At 39.6% G+C, this 23,199-nt stretch overlaps 1 protein-coding gene across 3 annotated transcripts in view; it reads right to left on the bottom strand.

Moving 5' to 3' along the window:
• Positions 1–455: 455 nt before the first annotated feature.
• TFAP2D (transcription factor AP-2 delta) overlaps positions 456–23,199 on the bottom strand; it is a 53,991-nt gene continuing 31,247 nt past the window's right edge. For all 3 annotated transcript variants that reach the window (XM_030946445.1, XM_030946446.1, XM_030946444.1), the window contains 2 exons: positions 20,024–20,137; positions 456–5,728 (listed from right to left, as the gene is read on the bottom strand). In XM_030946445.1, coding sequence (XP_030802305.1) covers positions 5,509–5,728; positions 20,024–20,137 — 334 coding nt within the window. In that variant the 3' untranslated portion in view covers positions 456–5,508. The remainder of the gene's footprint in view (positions 5,729–20,023; positions 20,138–23,199) is intronic.

The following is a 23,199-nucleotide window of genomic DNA, read 5'->3' as shown; positions in this document are numbered from 1 at the left end:
ATATTAAATATCAAGGGTTAGCAAGTTTTCCAGGGTACATCCATTATGAGTTAATAGACATGAGGATTCCTGCTACTTTCTCCAATCTAACCTACCACTTATCTAACATAAATCATCCTAACCAGTTTGGATTCCTGCTTTAGGACAAGATGAATTGCCTTGCATTAGATCTTCCTCTTTACATAAAAACATTAAACCTGGGTAACAGATTCTAGACCAGATAACTATTTAACATAGTCACATTTAGGTGGGATAAATCCAAACTTTAATCTCTGTGTAAACTGATTTCCTTGCTGTAATTTCAGAATAATATTTTTATCATTTCTCTGCTTTGTCTGCCTTACCTGTTTGATGAATATTCTAGGTCTTGCAATGTCATAGATCTGGTTCCTGGTCAAGTTTGACAATCTTTTTTCAGAGATGGAAATTATTTTGAAGCACCAGACAGATCAGGGTTAAATCAACATAGATTTTATTGCCGTGAAATGTTTGATCAAATGTGGTCATTATCTTAATAGACTCATGTAAAACAGGTAGCTTGTATAGGAAATAGAAATATAAAAGATTATGTTTTTCACCACTGAATTATAAATTAAATTAAATGGAAGGAAAAAACCAAACAAAAACTCCAAAGCAATAAAGAGGACATTGTTTGTTGGTGACCAAGTGCGCACTCACATTTAAATACAATCACAACAGCTGCTGTACAGAACAGAATTAATTGTACAAAATAAAGAAAAGTAAAGAATAGCAATAAAAAGATCCGATCTTTCCAAATGACCTTCACCTGGCAAAGGAAAATGACTTTATCTTCTTCCCTCATTCCCCACACAGCTGTATGTGAATTCTTGTTAAACCTGTAATGAGGGCAGAGGCAAAGGATACTTTTATAAATACAGTTCCTGTATAATTTATTGATTCTTCCTTGTGTTGCAGGCTTGTGTCTTCTACAAATGCTGTTTCTTCTTGTCCTTAGAAATAAAGAATCAGAGCAGCAGAACTATTTCTCCAAAGCATAAATGAAAGTCAAAAGACCTTGGAATTCACCAGCAGCCCTTTTGGATCCCTAAGACATCTAAGACCAAAATTGCTTGTTGGCATTAGGAAACAAACAAACAAACAAAAAATAGCAGTTAGAGATTGTAAAGTTAAAACTGGCTCTTAGGACAATAAACAGCCCTTCTTGAGCCTGGCTGCAAAATTGTGAGCTGCGCCTTTGCCACTGAGTCACGTCCAAAGGAGGAGATGAACTGGGGAAATATTTACACAGAGGTCCAGGATTTGGAAGGACTATACATTGTGCCTGCTTTGTAGCAGATTTTTCTGATTTTAGGAAAAGTCAAAGAGAAACTTCAAAGAGCAGATTCCATGTTGATTTGGAGAGCTGAAGTCTTTTCCCAACAAATGTTGGTGTTTATCTTTAAAAAGGAAGCAAATGACAGGTCTAAATTCACCCCTTCTGCCAGTTCTCCAAGGCAACAGAATGACACCTAGAAGGAGTTAGGGTTAGAGATGGCAGCATAAGGGACAAAGTTCTTGACAGTCTTCAGCTGAAGGTGGCAGAGTCATCACTGCATGTCTGTTAACAGGCCATGTGAGCTCTGTTCCAGTTCTCATCATCTGATAAAACTCTCTCTTTACTACGTTACCTGTCTGTCATGTAATGGTGCTGAGTGAGGATGGTGTGAGCAGAGAACCAAATCTCAGGGCAGAGGTGAGGATGTTGCTCCTACTCTGCCAGGCTCACCTGCTAAGCTTAGTCAGCACAAGAGCTGCTTGTATCACAGTGAGTAACACCTTGCTCGAGAAAAATAAGTTTGTAGTTAGTCAGTGTGTTTGCTCCATGAGTGATTTGCCAATAAATCCAAGAGTCAGAAGGTGCTCTTTGTGAGTCAAATGTGCCAGGCCTTAGGATAAGGAGTAAGTTCAGGGGCCTTAAAATGTTTAGAGATTGGTGGTGGGAAAGGTGTAACTCATACAGAGCTGAGCAATGGGCTGAAGCACAAAAGGATCCAACTACTCAAACAGCACTTGGGTTACTAATCAATTTTTGGGGTCCAACAATCATAATGACTCATTGTCCCGGCCATGAAACTTTGGAGACTTTACTCCATTGATGGTTTTGACATTGGATAAACACTTCCATAACCTCTTAAAGGAAGATTTTTTTTCCTTTTTCTGATCAGATACATTTCCAAGTCAAAGAGGTACAAGTATACTTCAATTTGACACTAGAGAGCACCCACTAGCTTCAAATCATGGACTTTTTTCAGGTTTATCTAGGTCATGAATGTGTTTTGAGATGGCAATGTTTTCACAGAGACAAGGATTAAGAAAATAATAAAACCCCCAAACCTACAACATGGGAACATGGACAGCACAGGAATGTAAGCGGGAACCTAGGCTGAGATTTTAACAGGAACATCAGTGAATTCATTGCTTAAAACCTCACTGAAAGTTCCAGTGTCAAAAACTAAAGGTATTTTGACACCAAACTGCTCAGATAGCTAGTTCGGCAGAAAAGGCAGTGATAATTATTGTTCACTCAATAAAATTATTAAGTGCAATTAAAAAGAAAAAATAAAGAGCCTGCCAATGTCAGCAAACTTGCAGCCACATTTTAAAAATAATTTTGCTTTTAAAATGTGCTAAAGTACTAAGAGAAAAAAACAGAATGGAAATAGAAACAACTTCTTAATGGTAAGAACATATAGCAGCTCAATCAGCTAGAATCAGATCTATGTGGACAATTAACAAAAATATACAGGGGTCATTAAGCCAAAAACTGGAAGTTCTGGGGCTTGAAGTGTGCTCAGATTTATTAATAGTAATAGATGGAAGGGTAATCTGGGCCAAAAATAATCTGTTGCTTGCAGAGCAGACACTCATAATGATTATGTAACAGTGAGAGACACAAATCTTGAAGTAAATTATTGTTGGGACCTTGGACCATATCCTGATTAGGCAAATATTTCATATAAGGCTGTATACATATTATTTGCAATGTTAAGCATTTTAATTTGATGGTAATAAAGTGTTCTTTAACAACAGTTTCACAGATTTATTTGCCCAAACATTTATTCCTCCTTCTCCAAAAAGTTGGTGTTTTAGTGGAAAAAACTGAAAAGCATTTTAAAAACCTTTTACTTATATTTTTTGCCCAAACAAAATCTAATTTAAATCTATCCATATCTTGAAATAGATGTTCAAATTAAATTGCTTTACAGCACGTATTTTACAAATGTGGCAAATCTGCATATCTGACACAGTCAAACTTTTGATTTTTCCCTTTCCTCTCCCTCAGTTTGGGCAATAGAAAAAGCAGGATGAGTTTCCTTTTCACTTTTAATCATGGTAACCTACTCACACTCAAGTATTTAATGTTCTAGGACAGTTCCACAATGTTTCTGCTGAAGACATCTCTGAGGACTGTTCATTTGATTTTAGCTTTTCTCCAGAAGTACCGGTACAAATTCGTTAAATTAATTTAATAAAGTTAATTTTTTTGAGGCACTTTTTTGATCTTGGTGTGTTAAGGAGGTGGAGTCCCACAGAGATACACCTGTTTCCCTCAATGCAGGAGGGTGACTGGATAGCACTGAAGCAGGTGTCTGAGTTATACACTTCCCCTGAGCAAGAACAATTCCGGGCAAAAGCGTAGGATTTTTTTTTTCCAGATTTCTTTAAATAAATAATCAGGGATTCCTTACTTTCTAGAGTGTTTTCTCATGGTGATGGCAATGTCCTTACTGACCTTGAGAGGAACAACATCATGCCATCATCACTCCAGGGCCTTCCATAATTTGAAAGGTGAGGGTGACACTGTTAATAATGTTTAATTCCTTTTATCTGGCTCTAAACACTGCAGGTATTTGTCCCAGTCCTCAAGTTTAGTCCAAACTGATCATCCAAGGTGTAATCCATGCTAACAACTTCTAGAAATTGAAAATGTGTGTGAGAGCCTCTGTCACTCAGCAGTTATCTACTGCTGTCTCTGGAATCCTCCAGCTCTTCCTCCAAGTGAGTCCAGTTCTCCTAAAGGATTCATGTCATAACTGTCAAAACTCTGTCTTAGATACCTAAAACATCTCAACATTTACACATGGACAACTATAGTTTTTCCTACCACAGAAGGAGCTGAATTGTCCCTTGGAAGAAAAGATCTGGTTCTGCTGATCTGAAGTAGAGTTTAGATGGACAACACCAAGCCCTCCCAGCAATACCATTCCTTCCTAACTTTCTCAATAAGGTGATGTTAGAGAAACAAGAAAAAGAATGGAATAAAGGTCTCGTTGAAGAAGGAGTTAGAATGTGACTGGAATAATTCCCTAGACTCAAAGAGTCTTGAGCTCAAACTATACCTCCCATGTTTTCTGCTTGAGGATGTGTGGTAGGTGGTAAAGTAATATTTCAGAAGTACGTTAGCAAGGTTGTTACCACTCAGCTGCTGTGGACTAAGCCAATCTGTCTTATTTGTCATTTTGTTTTAATTTTATTTCCAGTGAGTGGATTCTGTTAGACCTCTGCACCTCAGCTGGATTTATAAAGACAATAAAGCTGCAGAAACAAGCTGTTGGAGAAAAGAAAGCATCATAAAATCAAGACAACACAAAAGGTGACTCCAATTGCCTGCACTGATTGTGTTGAACAGAGATCCAGGTATGGCAGAGTGCTGTGGTACCAGGAGCTGAGAAAATAGAGAACAGAAGCCCATGGTGTCATTTAAACTGAAGTCCACAGAGGGATCAGGGCTCTTACTGAGACTATCAAGGTTTGTTTTCCTTTTAGTCTGCCATGCTCTTTTCACAAGAGACGCCATGGCTGCTGCTTGAATGGTCAGGACAGATTCCCAACAGGTTCTGGCCTCATTCCAGTGCAGCTTTATTTTGCATTCCCATGTACAGGATGGTTCATTTGTCCCATGACCCAAGAATTCCTTTTTACCAGATTTCCATGTTGTTTTTTCAATGGTGAGTAGATCAGGCATTTCCCATGGACCAGAGGAAGCCTTTCTTTCAATTTATCCAGCATGAGAGCAAAGTCAGGATGCTGGAACTGTGTGTCCCGCAACTGATGCGCTGACCCTAACTCTGCTGCCGGTGAAGAAAGTGCTTCAAATTTCATGTGCCACCTCAGCCAAGTCCAGAAGTGCTTATAAAAAACAGTGTTAGTGTATCATTCAGAACAATCAAATACTACGTGCACAAAAAAGCAGTTTAGAGCAACATAAATTTTAAAAAAGTGACAATTTCATCACACAATTACTGTACACTGCTGTTCTTAGGGTTGAATACTTTCCTCTCTCACGCTCTCTCTTTCTCTCTGTTTTAATCTTTCTTTTTTATTTTCTTTTTATTTTCTTTTTTACTATTTTTTTTTTTTTTTCCCCCCCCTTTTTTTTTTTCCTCTGGATTTGGTCCACTGGAGATAAATTGCCCTCAATGATATATATATTTAAAAAAAATATCAGCAGCAAGACTCTCTCGAAATAGATTCTGTTTGATGTAGCTAGTCTGTCTTTTCTGTTTTGCCCTCTTTCACAGCAGCCTCTGAAGTTTTCCGCAGGGGGGCTTTCTCCGAGTTGGCGTGTCCTTGGCCGGATTCCGCCGCTCCTCCGTTTTTGTGCGATGTGTGCTTTTCCAAGTAGTTCAGCATTTCACTGAGAACAGTTTGGAAAGTGCTTAGGGCAGCACATATTGCAGGAGTTCCAAAACCGTGAGTGATCAAACTACAAATGGGAAGGAGACAGAAGAGGAAGAAAAAAAAAGAAAAAAAAAGAAAAAAAAAAGGGAAAGAAACACACACACACACATAAATATCAATGCGCCCACAAACACTGAGTTTACAGTACGCTCATTTTGCTATACTGAAATTCAAGATTTGCTCCCTAAACTATTTATTACCTGTGGGAGAAACAGAAAAGAAAGGAATAGAGCCAAAGAGCAGACTGCATGCAGCTTCAAAGGTCGTTTTTGGTGGAGCCTCAGTTCTGAAACACCATGGGACAGACTCTCAGCAAGTGCAGACTGACACAGGGCTGTTGACTTCAGAGAAGCCAAGACAGAATCCACGCCCTTGGCTCTTCAGCATTGCTAATTTTCCAGTGTCATAAAGTCTGGCTCCCCCTTCTTGAGTAAATAAAAAGGATTTTGTGTGGTTTATTCAAAATTCTGGATCATACTCAGTTGACTTGATGATCTTGGAGATCTTTTCCACCCTTAATGATTCTGTGATTTTATAGCTCGTAAACATGACCTGGTTATTCTAAAGGAAGATATGACTGTATCTGTACTAGGAAATTCAGCAAAGCCAAGGATACCATCTCTAACCCTCAGCACAATTGGCATGATTTTGTCATATCCCTGCTGCTACACTCATGGACCATCCAACAGGGTGAGATCTGAAATTCCCATCCCAAACAGACCCAGGCCAATACCCTTGGCCAACACCCATGTTCAAGCAATGAACAGAAAATGTTTCACATAGGGCTGGTTTAGCCAGGCTGAATTAATGAACCATCCTAACCAATTATTGGCAAAAAATAACACAGTTCTAATGGTGTTTCCCTAGTGTTGAATTTACTGGTATAGATTTGCCCTGTTGCACCTTTCATCCAAACATCTAAATAAGGGGATTTTATAAACACTGAACTTTTATTGTCATTGTTCCTGGCTGCCACCTGTAGATCCAGAAATGTGCAAGTTTTCCACAAGTCCCATCCCTTGGATACCATCTCGCTGAAGATCATAGAATCCCAGAATTGTCTGGGTTGGAGGGGACCTTGAAGATAATCTCATTCCATCCCCCTGGGGCAGGGACACCTTCCACTACCCCAGGGTGCTCCCAGCCCCATCGAACCTGGCCTTGGACACTTCCAGAGATACAGGGGTAGCCACAGCTTCTCTGGGAAACCTGCACCAGGGCCTCTCCCCCCTCAAAGTGAGGAATTTCTTCCCAATATCCCATCAAACTCTGCCCTCTGTCAGTGGGAAGCCATTTCTCCTTTTCCTGTCACTCTATGCCCTTATCCGAAGTCCCTCTCCAGATATCATGGAGACTGTCAGGGTACAAGAAGGGGCTTTAAGACCTCCCCAGAGCCTTTTCTTCTCCAGGCTGAACAATCCCAATCCTCTCAGCCTTTCCTTGTAGCAGAACTGCTCCAGCCCTCTAACCATCTTCATGGACTCCTCCAGACTTACTCCAACACCTCCACGTCTTTCCTGCACTGAGGACCCCCAAGCTGGATGCAAGACTGCAGGATGTCCCTACTACCATAGGATTTGGGACATGCCACTAGAAACTGGTTTTTAAGCAATTGTCTTTGGCACCATTTGCCTAAATATTATGTGTGTGGCATAAGATGATCATGAAAGGGCAAAAAAAACTAAAGTTATTATGGGACAACGAAGTTGCTCTCCTTGTTATAGTGATTCATTTTCATAGGTGGTATGTGAAAACAAAAACCCCTGCCCTAATCATCCAGATTTTTAGTTTTAATTTAGAAACATAAATTAAAAATTATTTCAAAGATTGAAATTCCATTGAAATTTCAAAAGTGGTTTCAGTTATTTTAATCCCACTCAGAGAAGAAAGAACATGAAAGGAACAGAAGCTAATTTTTGAGTTTGTGGGCATTTTTGAGAAATCAATACTTTATATTGATTTGGGTGAGGGGAAAAAAAACCCCACATCACAATGATTTTGCCAAGGAAAAATAATTGTTTCCCGTTCCCTGCTGGTTAAGATTTTGTCCCTACAGCCACTATTTGGCTGTCTTGGGCACCATATCAGTAAATCCTGATCTGATGTAGAGACCCATGTAAGGGTTAGAAATATGAATATTTCACCTCAGTGACCTGTTTCCTCTGCACTTTGGCTTCTCAATCTTTCCAGGCTTTTTAGAAAAAAAAAGTGAAAATGTAGGGACTAAGGGGAAAGAGATTTTACAGGACATGGACAATTGGTAGGATGTTTTAAGTATCAAAAAAACCCACATGGAAAAGGCTTCAAGATAGTTTTTTGGGTCACCTTTCTGTCTGCTAGACACGGGAAACCTATTTGATAGAAAAGCTGGTATCTTAGGGAAGACACAAAAATATGTGAATTCTAACCAACATGAATGCTCAATATGGAAATATGTCTTCATTTTAGATTGGGAGTGGCATAGCCTTTTATAAAAGGTCTCCAAAAGGTTATTTCCAAATAACTAGCATTTAGAACATTTATCCATCAGTCTCCAGGCAGTTTTCAAAGCAGGAATTTATATTTATTCCCAGTTAGTAATGCAAGGAAAATTGTAATTAAATATTTACACGCAATATTTTGCAAACATCAATTAATAATACCCCATAAAGTTTGGGTGCTTGATGTTTGAACTTGTATCAATATCTGGATCTTTATAATTTAGCATTGCAAAGTGGTAAACATACTTCAGTTTAATTTTATTTTCTTTTTAGGCATGTTGTCTGGCATACCAGAACTATAAAAATCATCATCATTGTAAGTCATGTTTTAAATAGCTGAAAAACTAGATCAGCAGTAGCATATATGAGTATTTTAAGCCCTTTCAAGTCACTTTAGGAGTCAGGTGATTCAATGTTTTTGTGTTGCATTTTATAATAATTTCTGGTCTTCAGAAGTCCAAAGAAATGAAAATGTGATGGAATTTGCAGAAACAGTAAGCAAGAAAAAGGAAATTAAAAGTATCATTACTAGTTATATTATTGCATGATTTTTACACAGCTTTTGTGATCTTCTGGGTTGTCCTGATTTGGAGAACTGACTATACCGAGACATGTAAAAATCTTTATGATCTTGCAAATAAAAAAAACCTAATGTATGTATTACAGAAGCTGGAAATATCTGCATTCATTCATTCATTCATTCATTCATTCATTCATTCATTCATTCATTCATTCATTTCCAGTAGATGCAAATCATAAGACCATAGAATCATTTAGGTTGGGAAATACCACCATGATCATCAGGTCCAACCATTTTCCCAGCACTGCCAAGCCCATCGCTAAACCATGTTGCCAAAAGCCACATCCACTTGAATATTGAACACTTTCAGGGATTATTGAGCACTTTCACCATTTCCCTGGGCAGCCTGTTCCAACACCTGACCACCCTTTCAGCTAAGTTTTTCCTAATATCCAATCTAAACCTCTCCTGGCTCAACTTAAGGTTGTTTCCTCGTGTCCTATCGCTTGTTACCTGGGAAGAAAGACTGACTCCCACCTGGCTACAACCTGCTTTCAGGGCATTGTAGAGGCTGAGAAGGTCAAGTAAACAGTAAGTTTAATACAGGATTAAATGGAAAAGAAACTTTGGCCTACAATTATTTAAACTTTCAATTTGGGAACAAAAGGAATGATACTGTGTTCATTTGACAGCTCAATAGACCCTGAGAAGTAAAGTGGGAATACAACCTTCAAAACTTGGAGGGACTGTCTCAGAAATGATCTCTAGGGGTAGGAACAAACTTCAGTGTTCTGAAATGCTGAACAAGACTGTAGAAAATACCAGAATGGGACAAAATCTGATATTAAGGTACATAAGTGTAGGTGCCAACTTGTAAGTGTAAACATCAACAGCGCCAAACTCCCATTACCACCAAACAGGACTTAATGTAGTTTCTGTCTGTAAGAGTCTACAGTGATTTGATTTGATATGTCCTGTGACATTTGGAACATCTGCACAGATTTGATAGATATGATATAGGACTGAAGTCCACCCTGCTTCTAGATGTTTTAGTGCTGGGCAGGTTACCCTTGTGTATCTCAAATTGTTTACGCAAATGAATTGAGCCCTGGGGCTTTGTTCAATACACTCACAGAAGTCTGGAGAATGAATTAGCACATTAAATGGATGGGTCTCCTTTATGGTTAGATGCACCATTCTCCTGGCTACACTAGGGGCTCCATCCTAAATAAAAATGTGATTTGGGTGCTATTTGAGGTGTTCTGGGATACCCAGACATCTATGTCACGTGAACAGGTAATAATACAGGGGGGTTAGAGGGGACCAGGACCCTTTTAAAGCAGCAGTGGGTGGATGGAATACCTAATAGCACCTAAAAAGGCTCAGCTATGTCTTGCCTTAGATCTTCATTGACTCCATGAGAAGCTCAGACATCCAGCTTACGTAAAAGCACCAAGATATTTCTACTTTATCCAGAGCAGAATCTCAAACTTCTGGTTTAAAAAACTAATGCTCATAGGGAACGAATGTTTTGGAGTGAGTAAGGGGTCTATTTCCTTTACAGTTTAGCCTTTTAGTTACCAGTAATCATTAAATATGGCAGCTCTCACCAACATAGCCTTATGTTTCTTATTAAAAAGCCAACTCCTTTTAGTGAAATGGTGCTGCAGAGACTTGTGGTAACTCTACTTTCAGTTCCTGATGAATACATTCTTCTCCACAAATGGGGATATGCAGAGCCTTTTAATTTTCCCATGAAGCTTATTAAGAGAAATCATTTTATAGAAAATTTCTAACCAGCCCTTCTTGCCAAGCTCCTATGAGGGTGTATTTTATTAGGCTCACTTTAGGTAATGAGCATTAAAAGGCCGAGAGATATTATCTTCTACTTTAACTCACATTTCTATCAGTAATTCCCCTTGCTCTAATTTTGGCGGTCCTTACTTCTCTGCAAGTTAAAGTCTTTGAAAAATTCAAGAAAGTTGGATAATTTCCCTTTGCTGATGAAAGTAAGTTTCAAGTTTGGGAGAAAATCTGATTTTACATTTAAATCAGATATAACAGACGAAGATTAATGGCAGAGCATTCAAATGTGTTTCCTGAAAGTCAAATTTAGCTGCTTGATTTTCCAGGCTAATTGACATCATGCTGAAATGGGTTCGTTTTTGGTATTCTCCACACCTATGAAAGGAGTTGCTTTCATTATCACACTTTCATTTGGGTTTATAAGCCTAAAATTAAACATGGTGGTTTCGTAATGGAGTCTTCTGGATATTCTCAGCTTTGTAGTGCATCCCACTCCAGCTCCTATAAACCAAATCTATTGTTCTGAGAGGCAAGGCTGAAATCTCTGATTCTGGTGTTGGAGAGGTGCAGGAAGAAGGCAATGAATATCAGGCCAACACATTACAAAGCCTGGTGCTTAAGGATATCCAGACCCACCTGTAATTCTGCCCAATGCTATGATGCAATTATGTCTGATGATGGCCTTACTTAAAAGTGGAAAGACCCAAGTGTGCCTGAAGGCTTGGAGTCTCGTTTGGCAACCACCTCAAGGACTCCTCCCTACCCCAGGCTGGTGAAGCTCTGACATGAAGCAAGAGAAACAGCTTCCCTCTCAGTAGGGGGGAGGAAGAGGCCATCTGCACTGAATGTTTACATCCTCATTTAAAATAAATAAGCCCTTTAAAATAATAATAATGAAGACAAAGAAACCTTGACCTTATTGGTCAGATTTTTTTAGAACTTTGACTGTGAAAACTCCATGATTATCCAAGTTCAACAGCACACAGCTGATGACAGATGGTAAGATATGATATGACGTTTAATGGCTGTAAAGGAAATGGTAAAATATTTGGATATCTTCACTGACACAAATACCATCTGAATATAGAGGTGAGAATATTGACTCTGAGGTGCTTTTGTTGATTTCAAAGTCTCTCTTGAGAAGGTTGCCTAGAAAGTGAAATGGTGATAACTTTACTTCAGAAGCTCAGAAGGTCTAACCATGACAAAAGTTAGACTGATTGTAAAAAATGAGAACATGGGCAGTGTATATTACAGGGATAAGAAGGATCAGAGTAGCAAACAGTACAGAAGTTGCCTTCAAACTAGGCTCTCATGTTTTCCTTCTGTCCATAGTATATTAAGGACATGTCCTCCTAAGCAGATGAACTTCCTTCTACCATGTGTAAAAGCCACGGAGAAAATAGGAGGAGAGCGTTAGAGCTGATGCCCCAAATTTAAGATAATCTATTTTGGCTGATGCTCTAAATTTAAGATAATCTATTTCGGATCTGTAAATTTCAGACTTTGGGACTCATTTTCCACACTAAGAAGAATTGCACAGGCAACAGGCCTGAAACTTCCAAAAACTGTGGGGAGTTTCTGAACTGTAGACCAAAGTTTAAAACATTTAGTGGTTCGTCTTTACTTTATAGGAAGGCAAAGAAACATATGAGGTTCATTTAATTTACTTCCATCCACAAATTTCTCCAGTGAGGAAATGTAGCTGAGAAGCCCTATTGCCCTCCTCAAATGAGAAAGAAAAAGAATTAACATTTATAAACATGCTCATGACAAAATGCAATCGATTTTGTAGCCTTTTTATTTGGAAAGGAGGGGCAGGCATTCCTTTTTCTTTTGGGAAACACAAGAGTGCCCTAAAAGCTTTAAGAAATCTTAAGTGCTGTGTTGAAAATCTAAGCACCTCCAAGGATTTTTTTGCATCTTTGATGAATATATGTATATTTTTCCCCATGATTATGGAAACTAGTCTTTAATGAACCAGATAAAAAAAAGAAAACAGATTTTTGTCTGTTTTTTTGACTCCATAAATTGTGACTTTAAGGGAATATGGTATCATACAAACCATGACAAAAACCTTTAACAATATTAGAAATTAGAAAGGATTTGGTTCATCAGGAGAGTAGGACAAGATGAGACCTTACTATGTAAAGATCAAAGAGGGAATCCCTTAGAAAGGAAGTGAGGGAATGATACCAGAAGAAGGCACTCTAAGACTTATGGTAAATAAAGAGAAAAGGAAAAAAAAGTAAAAATAAAATTTAAAAAAAGGAAAAAAGAATGAAACAATTGGTTGCTCCCTAGTGCCTCAGTGCTGGACACCAGTGTTGCTCCTCTCAGTTAACAAAATCCAAAGATTGAGGGAGCTCCTGGAAATCAGGGAACTCTAGAGGGCACCAGAGGTGTTTCACCATAAACTTCATCGTACACCAGGTTTCTTCCAGTCCCTGCATCCAAATAGGAGGCTGCTGCTGTGAACTGAGATCGCTGGAATTACAACAGAAGCTCCTCTACCTCCTGATAAGCAAAGAAGTGTAAAAAAAAAAGAGAGAACAATGTACAAAAGGGGATGAGCACACCTTTGAAGACAACCCACAAGTGAAGTCTTTGGACTTGGCTTCTTGTTACAGTTTAAAGAACACGCTGAGCTTCAAAACCTGTTTCAGTGCTCCATTTTCCCCTTTGGAAAGAAGGATGTTACTTTCTCACTGCTCCCAAAGTCTGGGATTCTGGTTTCTTGTCTGTCACTTTTCGTGTCACCTCGTCAGCGTGATGCCAGGCACTGGCAGGAGGCTGACAGCTCCAGGCTCAGCAAGCAGCTGAGCGACAAAACTCTTGTCTCAAACGGTTTCACAGGAAGGGAGTTTCATATCAGCTGGATGGCTCAACAGAACACAGAATAATCCATGAGGATGCTGATTGCTTTCATTACCTAACTTTAGTATTCTGTACCTATTACTTTTTGTGTGTCTGTTTTTATAAGGTTTCTGCAGTGAAAGGAGTGTCACATACAAGAAAGTAGTTTTCCGTTTGCTGTTTTGCTGTCTTTATATGTAAAATAGAAGATCTGGGTGTGATTTTGCATCTTGATGAAATGTAGCCTTGAAGGTAAGTGATCAAATACAACTGCAGTAATCAGTGGATAATCTCCTTTCCCTGTGTGATGGATGGCATTAGTAGGATATCTGAAATTTCCAACCACCACAGATTCTTAGAGATACAAGTGTCCCAAAAGTAAATGTAGAAGATATATCTATACCAAATTTTACAAGTGAAGAAAGTGAGGCTAGGAGGGTGTTTGATGAGGTCATGGAGTCTGTATGTATAAACCAAGACACAGGCACACATCTTGTGAGTATAATCTCAGAAAGTCTTCTGTTTAAAAGATTTATGTGTTATGGCTTTGGTACTGCAGCACAGAATGTGGGTTATTTTTGATGAGTTTTCTGCTAACTCTAGATTGCGCAAGATTCTGGGAAACCAAGAAAAGAATTCTATTAAAAATTCAAAAAAAAAAAAAACAAAAAACAAACAACAAGACTGCTCTGATGTAAGGGCAGGTTAAGAAGAAAAAGACATGAAGACATATCAGTTTGACTTTCAGGTTCCTGGCTGAATCTCAGATGTGACAGTGAAATGGAAGAGAGAAGAAGGTATGTGCTATCTACAGTCAACAGGAGAGAAATATTATCTAAAATATACTTTTTTTTAAATTGCTGTCTTATTGATTTGTATATTTGGTCCAATTAGAGGGATTCCCTAAATGCTGATCTGAGTGGCAGATGCAGGTGAAACAGGATGTCTCTTCACACCTAAAATGACCCCAGGTCTCCCCATTCACCAGACAGGTGAATCACTCTAAGGTTCTTAAACTGAAGCTGAGGAATGCTGTTGGTTCACCTTTAGCCGCATTAGCAAAGTGAAAATACAGAGATTCCTCAGGCCATGAGTGACCTGGCCCCATTTCTATCAATCAAGCATTTTTACCTGAAAATAGTGGCCACAGCCAAGCTTCCAGCTGAGGCAAGGCTGAGCAGTGCCTGGGAATTGTTTGGGACAGAAAGAGGTGGTCTTGGCCAAATTCATTCAAGGAACCACAGAAGCAGCCAAACATTACAGACATTTGTGATCCAGTGTCCAGGTCTAAAGGCACACAGTTCATTAGATTAATTTTTTTGTATCTTTTGAGGTGTCTTAATTTCTGCCTGTCTTCATTCCTTCTTTGAAATGTGACAGAAACTCTTCCCTTCCTCGCAGCAGGAATCTCTACAACAGAGAATAATTGGTTCATCTGGTCTGGCTCTCTGCTCTGGAGAGAACTGGATGCACTAAATTTGTGGGGGGTGCAAAAATACCACAGAGATGAGTGATATGGAATTATGGATATTTCCCACACTGACATGCCTCAGATCTACCTGTACAGCCCTAACAGGAAAAGGATGGGGTTTGATGGTTCTGTTAGTCCATGTCGCTCCAGATCCAGCAGAAGAACCTGTTGGTTGCAATGTCACCATTCAGCTCTGCTGATTTAGAGGCAGAATTATGTTGTTGGGGGTTATCCAAGACTTCACCATCTCCCCTCACAGCTACCTGTGCCATAAAATCTCTGAGTGTGTGAGTCAGAGCTCTTGTGTCTCCAGGCAGACTTGTCTTCATCTGCTGCTGGCCATGATTGCCCTGGTTTACTGTTTCTGATCTTTTCTAAAGTGAATTATTCTCAGGGTCTTACAAATGTTTTGCTTACATCTATCCTTTTGCTATCTCTAAATGTTACAATCTTACAAAGCTAAAGAAAGACTTATATAACCTGAAAGGTCCTAGAAAAAATAGAGATGAAGCCTCACCTTTACTTTTATTTTTTTTTTCAAACCTGTAGGATTTGAATCTGGTTTGAGTTTCATGAGAAATTAACTCCCCAGCTTTTCCCTCTTCCATACTCAGATACATGCACATGTACACAGAAACCTCACATGAATCTGTGGGATTCTGGGGAAAAACCCTCTGAATTATAAGTAATTTATAAGTATTATAAATATAGAAGCATTACAAATATTATAAGTATTGTATAATTAAGTATTATAAAATACTTATAAGTAAATACTTTAAAAGTAAATAAGTATTTTTTAAAGTATTATAAATATTATAAGTATTTTAAAAGAAACTAAGTTTTATGTAAGTACTTTCCTTTTCCCTTTCATTTTCACTTATCTTTCTTTTTCTCTTGCTCTTCTCACTCTTTACTCTCCTGATGATCCTTATGGTCTCTCCACTTTAAAAGCAAGGGGTGAGAAAAACAGGTTCCTCTCATTAAAGCCATAGAAAATTTCAGGTTCTTTTCTAGTACTGATATGCTGACTTCGCTCTCCTTTGCAGTAAACCCAAAAATGCTTTGCACAAATCAGCCTTTAGAGGACAATAAAGAGCTCCTGTGTCTGGACAAAAAGTCTCAGCACTTAGTAATGGAAATTGATTTTTCCAGGATTTTTTTGTTTGCTCCATGGCTTCATGATGAATTTTTCCTCAGAAACTGGGGGTGGGATGGCTCATGTGGTGGCTTGCAGGCCAGGTACAACCCACAGGACTATTTGTGTTCAAGGTGTGCAAGACCAGGTTGAGTGGGGCTTTGAGCAGCCTGGTCTTGTGGAAGGTGCCACTGCCCATGGCAGAGAGTTTGGAACAAGGTGGTCTTTAAGATCTCTTCCAACCTTGCCAGCTCAAAGAAGAGCTGAAGGACAAGTTGGGCAGCCCTACAACCTTTCACCTCTTCCTGAATGCAGATTTATGTAATGCTTGGAAATCTGAGCTACCCCAACACAGCCGTGAGATTTGGGATCCAGCCCTGGCAAGGCAGGACTTCCCTAAATCTAAATTTATAACACAGGCAAGGCACCTGACTGGGCTGTAATGAGGGCTGGTGCTTCCAGGATTTCTAAACTTACGCTTTTATTGGTGATACATATGTACTATATGTGCCCAGGAATAGTTTGGGTTAGTGATAGTCAGACCAGACAGAAAAAAAACCCAGAAATTCTGCAGATGAAGAGAAGCTCAGATGGCCAATGCCTGTTCTCTGGCACTACTTTTATCTGCTAGTACCAATATATTTGAAACTATTTGAGGTTATCAGTATAACTTCAACAGCCTACTGATAAACAACGTTATCAATGTAACTTCTCTTCAGTAAAGTCCTCTAAAATGTATTGAAAAGGGAGAAAAGTTGAATGAAAAAAACATAAAATTACCCTGGCTTGGGTAGTGCATCATATTTGCTGCTATAAATGTAAGGGTCTGAATTGTCTGTTCATGATCAAATAATATTGGAAAGTCATTCCTCATGGAGCATTTTGAATTCAGGTCAGATGAACATCTCAGACAGCAGCTGCACAAACAGGGGTGTACCAGAGGTGTACAAGAATCTCTGAGTTTTTGCATAAGGTTGTGCAAAATCCAGCAGTTTTCAGGCTCACTGGCAGCTCCTTTGAAGATTTTCCATTTTGTGTTTTGCGTGACATTTGAGTTTGGATTTAGAGCAAACCCAAGCCTTCTGGTCCTTTCCTGGGGACTATCCTGTACTTCAGGTTGGACACATTTGAAGATCTTGATGAACTAAGACTCAGTGGAAAAAATTCAGAGAGAGCAGTGAACTTGAAGATTTAAAACAGAAGAAATGGGAGAAAAACCTGTGCCAGGCTGTGAACCCTGGTCTTAATAATTAACACAGAACAGGTAACATCAGGAGAAAGTGGAGTACACAACTCTACACTGAACAGCTGTAGGGGAATTAATTCCTAAAGAAAACTCCCTTTCACCCCAATGTAGTAGAGGCTGGATCCAATTCCACTGTAGATATCTGATGTTATAACTCTTCAGAAAGTCTTTCAATATCTTAGAAATTATTTTAATAAGAGACATTTGTGTGATTCCTCTGATTTTTTTTATGGTCATAAAAAATCTCTTCAGATTCTGAAGATTTCATCATATCATAGAATCATGGAGTGGTTTGTGTTGGAAGGGACATTAAAGACTCTCTATTTCCCCCATGGCAGGGGGTTGGAACAAGATGAGATTTAATGTCCCTTCCACACAAACCATTCTATGATTCTGTGATATTTAATCTCAAGAAGACAAGTAGTGGTAGTAATGGTTGAGATGATCTGACTGTGAAGACTGATGGATTTAGGGGATGGGAAAAATGATTTTTTTGCCTACATTAGGTATCGTTGTCCACAGTGTAAGTGACTAGTGTGTACTAGTTGGCTAATCTCCCATTCTGGCGGAGATCTAGAGCAGACTGTTCAGCCAATGGAGTTTAGAGAGAAATTCTAGTTACACTGATGTACACATCTATGCTAGACCTGTTTAATTCCGATTTATCGAGCTACACAGGTGAGATTCCTGGGCACTGTGGCAGAAGATGCACAGCTGGCTGCAGCGGAGGCTCCTACAGGCATCTGAGCGGAGTCAGAAGTCCAAATAAGAAGCTGATCTGACCCCAGCATCTCTACACAAGCTGGAAAAGGAATATGATCTCAGCTCCACCCCTGGATCTGGCAGCCCTCACCATTCCCTGAGCACAGTCAGGGAAGGCTCTGACTTAAAGTCGGGGAAGACCCTGTGTGGGACCAAGGCCTGTGTTCCTCCAGGCGCCCATCTTCAGTCCAACACTAAAGCTTTGCAGCAGACATGAAAGAAAGTGCTGACTGATCCAGAGCTGCCTGCAGAAGCTTTGCCCTCCAACTACTGAAGGCATCAGAGAAGGAAGGATGGAAGCTCTACCAGTTGACAGTTTTGTAGCTGAAGCCTTCAGCATTTTATCCTGACTGCTATTTCTACTCTAAACACAGGAATCCTTGGGGATTAGCCACCTCTTATCACATTCCTCTGTGTGCATGCAATAGGGAATTACCTCTTTTTCCACAAGCTTAGGTAGCTGATTAAAATCCCTCTATGAGCATTCTGCATAAATAAGGATTACTCTTGATGTGTGCAAGTAGTTGGGTGTTTTGGAGTGTGTATTATGGAAAATATACACACAGCTGGGTGCTCTGTGTGTGCACATGCACAGCATTGTTTGAGAATAGGAGTGGGATTGTTCTGATGTGTTCTTACACAGGTGGGATGCACACAGATGTGTGTGAGAATAAACAGGAATGTCAGGAATGTGTGCACTTGTGGATGGGGAATTACCCTTACCTCTCCACACCCCAAGAGGTGCATGGAATAAGTGGGATGGTGGGTATTTTTGGGATTCCACTCAAAGTCGGAGAGACTAAGCATTAGTTATCACAGCACCTATCAGAATATTAGTAACTCACAGATGTTGGGATATTGGGACAAGGAGGTTGTCTGTCCAGCCAGTGAAAGAAGAGTGGCTCAGCTGGTTGTGCTAAAGAATATACAGCACAATTCTAAGCCTTTATAGTGCTCTGAAACTTGCTTAACATTATGGTCTGTAAACAACTCTCTGGGACAGTTCTTCACATGTTTTTTCAGATATTGGCTAGTGGATGGAAAAAATTAACAATTGGTAGCCTCAGCAAGTCACATACTCCCCTCTGAGCAAAGACAGGAGCACCTCCAGGATGTTTCATCCAACTTATCTTTTATAGATATCTTAGATGACCCCACTATTTCAAAGTGGCCTTCTGGAAGATCCCACATCACTCCTGACTGTATCTGACACATTGCCTAAAGCAAAAAGATGAAATTGCACGGCAACTCCTGAGCTAATAAATCTTTGTGAACCCAAAACATCTATACACTTTTATACATAATTTGGATAAAATTCTAATGAAGTTTGGACTTGGCATGCACGTACCGTGGGTATTTGTCTTCAAAACATCTACTAAGCCTGTTTAAATCAGTACCTTAAATATTGCTTGAGAACTGAGTCTAAATATATCATCAGTCTGGCTTTTTGGTGTGAGTCAGCTTTCATTCTCCCAGATTTTTCCAGTGTGTTGTTTGGAAATTAATGCAGTAAAATTGTTTTAGTAGATAATGTATTTTAAGGCCAGCCTGCTTTGGAAGCCAAAGAGTTAATAAAATGGTCCTTGTAAGACATTGTCAAATTATCTCAGTAGCATAGAGGAGCTTCTGAAATGATTTATTTAATTGGAAAGGATGCAACCTCTTCTTCCTATTATTTCTATTTTGATTAATTTATATTAGTTCAGAACTTGAGTTTCTGCTTCTGGACCATCCACTTGTGAGCTGTGATTTGGCTCATGTTTAAAGCAAGACAACTTTCTAGCCAGATGGGGAGGTTTGACCAGTCGGTGCAGAAAAGATCTTATCCAAACTCAGATTGTGGTCCTAGAAGCAGGTTGAATGCAGCAAACTTGAACTACATTGCTGGGCAAACCTGCATTTTTAATAGGCACAGCCTGCAGGGATTATGGATGTTAATTAATTATTTGCATGTCTTTTAGGTACGGGAACAAATGCAATTAAGACATCATATGCAGTCTAAATCAAAAGTATGGATTTTCAGTTTCCTCTTTCAAAATCGTACCTGAAATGTGTTAAATGTCTCTGGATGTCGAGGTCTAATATTGGAGTCGGTCTGGAGGATCCGAGGGGTGATCTGTCTTGACTTAGAAGGTCTTGGAATTCTTTACATATTTGTCTAAAAGGAAAATGGAAATCCTTCAATAAAACAGGTGTAATCTTTCCCATAAAGCTGATTCCCAAAACACTCCCACCTTGTCCTGAGTGATCTCATTCATAGCAGAATTGCTTGGCAGAATTGTTGTTACAGAAATTAAAGATAGACAAATCCATCTCTGGCTTACCTGCCCCAAATTCTTAGAACCAACAACATACAGAATCTCTTGAACAGAAATATTTTCCCTGTGGAACCATATTAATGCTAACATTTTAAAATGTGATTTTTCCCCTGAATTGGACCCAGTTTGGCAGTGTTAAATCTAGCTTAGCTAACCTACATTGGCAGCAAGCCTTATGATTAAAGGAAATGGTGAATTGGCATTAGAATATGCCTGGAATATGTAAATTACTCTATTATTTAGTTTGTGTAAATACACCAATACCTGTACATAGGCTTGTGTACATTTTGGGCACTGCTTTTTCTGTGAGTTGAAATCCTGGATATTTTGGACTTGCCTTTTTGGCTCCCAACCCTTAGGACAAAGGAGGTGTGAAGGAAAGACCCCTTGTAGTGAGAATTTAGGGTCTGTCCGCTCTGGTCTCCCACCAGCATAGTAGCCCATCTTCTTTGTAAAGGATGGATGGTCTCACTGCTTTCCTTCTCCCACTCAGTCTTCCCTGGGGCTTCTCAGGATGCCACAGCATCTGGGGGTTAAATTTATTCCCTGGAATTGCTCTATATATGACCTAACAGTAGGAAACATCTGACAATAAGGTCTTCTGTTCTTGTGTTGTTGCATTGTTGTTTTGCATTGTGAATTAGCCTCAGAATGTTCTACCAACAAACTTAAAAAAAAAGAAACCAAATCAGTTCCATTTAGCTCATGTCCTCAAAAGATCATTATCTGGACCACGAATGAACGGACATCACTTACTTTCACTTGGTTTATGATTCAGTTAATTGAAAAAAGGAAAGAGGACCTGTCCAAATCAGCATGGAGCTCTCCATTGCCTGTACTGGAAATAAAGGCACTAATGGGGGATCAGGAGGGCATGATCACCTCCAGATGATCAGGACACCCACCTGGGGACCTGCTCTTTGTTGGGTTAACCTGGTACTGGTCACAGTGCTACATGTAGCCTGGTAACAGTGGCACCCAGTGAAGTGTAGAGTGACAAGGGACACCCTCACACCTGCAGACCATTTGTCACCATCTGATAACATCCATATAGTAATGCTCCTCTGGTCTCCTAAATCCTGGGACTTCCTGAGAATAGACCCTGCTGTGGGCTATCTCCCAGGACTTGCCCAAAAGATATTTGGGAGAATTCAATGAGCCATTCTAATATTTTAGTAACTTGGACAAGTGCAATCTGATGATTCAGGTGTGTGTGGTTCATTTTGGCATCACAGATGCAATCACTGTGCCTAGGGGCAATTTCTAATACTAAATAGCATCTCTGTTGGTCCATGATCCCTTTTAGGAGACTCATTGCACACCTGGTCCTAGATAAAGTTTGGAGTCTTCATTATCACCTTGTAACTCCTGTCTTTTGGACATGGGGATAATGGAAAAAGTGGGTAAACTCAGCTTGTTGGTCTTTACAAAGTCCTTCACTGCTGAGTTATAAGCAAGAAAACTGTGCTAGGCTGGTTTTACCCTTCACTTTATGACAGTGATACAAGCTGGGAACAGAGATCTTGGATAGCTCTCTCTTGACTAAGAGGAGATGCAGAAACCAATTTCCTGCTGTGCTGCTGGACCCCATCCAAGCCTGATTTCTCTAAATGCTTGTCATCTGCATGGACCTAGACACTGACTGCTTGAAAAGACAGTATCACCCCAGCCTTTCAGGCAAAGAGAGGTATTCAGCAGAAATGTATGTAAATGCAGCATACAGTTTTAATGAATCAGGTCCTTAGAGGAAAAACAGTTCCTTTCAACAACTGAAAACAGTCAGTCATTTTGGCTTCTAAACAATCCACTATCCCCAGTCGGCCCTGTCAGCACTGCTCTTCTCTCCTTCCTCCAACCTCTACTTTCTACCTGTTGAAAAAGTTCATCTTAAAAGTTATTTTATTTTAACAAAGGAAAGTGTCAGAACCAAGTGTGCAATTAAGTTCCCTTCTATCTTCACGTGTCAAAAGTCTTTACTGAATGTTGGCAGATTGAAAGAAAAGAAAAAAACTTTTTTATTATACATGAAAACCTGCAAAAGGCAGTAACCTACTTTTTTTTTCAAGGGGATTTCTAGGCAAAGTGGTGTCTCAGAGCCTCCTCTACCAGTAAAATATCACCTGGGGTAGTGACAGAGAGAGGGATTGGCAGTTTTTGCTGAGTTGGACTGTGATTTTGAAAAAGCAAAGGAAGATGGTTGTGCTCTCCTAGGGGGCCACAGATTAATAAAAATAGTCCTGGTCACTCCTGCATAGGAGACATCCAATGATTTGTGATACATGGTTCACTATATGACCAGAAAAAGAGAAAAAATTCTGTACTGGGTCAAAACAAGAGCCCCTGATCCCTACAAGTGGCCAAAGCAAATGCCTGATGTTGAGTACAAGAGTGGGGCAAATGTAAGCCCATGAATCTGATTTATTCCAAGTGTGGCAAAGTTTCCAGGTATCCAAGGACCAGATATCAGAGAAATGTCATGAGCCAGATGCTGAGTAGTCTGCGCTGGCTGTAATCAACTCCACAATAAAATTATTATCCACAGTATTCTGGTTTGGTCTGTGTAAATGTGGGTGTATCTGCCCCTCTGATCATAGGGAAGACCTTGTGCTGTGAAACACTGGGATGTTTCCTGTAGGATGCTGTGCCTCTCTAGCAACTGGAAGAGTTGACTCAGCCTTCAGCAGTGTTGTAACTGCCCAAGCTGCAAATTGGTCAGGTTCTGTTCCCTGCTGTAAAACCTCTCAGGCTCTCCCATGCCTCTGCAAGGAAAATTGACCCATGTTGAAAGACCCTATAAAACATGGTCCCAGTATTTTTTTTTTCCATGACTTGAATACATATCCTGAAACCTTTTTTATGTTTCTAGGGTTGACAGGCCAATATAAAAACTCTTTGGCCAGAA

This window comes from Camarhynchus parvulus, chromosome 3 (genome assembly GCF_901933205.1).
Source record: "Camarhynchus parvulus chromosome 3, STF_HiC, whole genome shotgun sequence".
Classification (NCBI taxonomy): Eukaryota; Metazoa; Chordata; class Aves; order Passeriformes; family Thraupidae; genus Camarhynchus; species Camarhynchus parvulus.
Note: the sequence above shows the minus strand (reverse complement) of the source record. Positions and strands in the feature narration are given on the sequence as shown.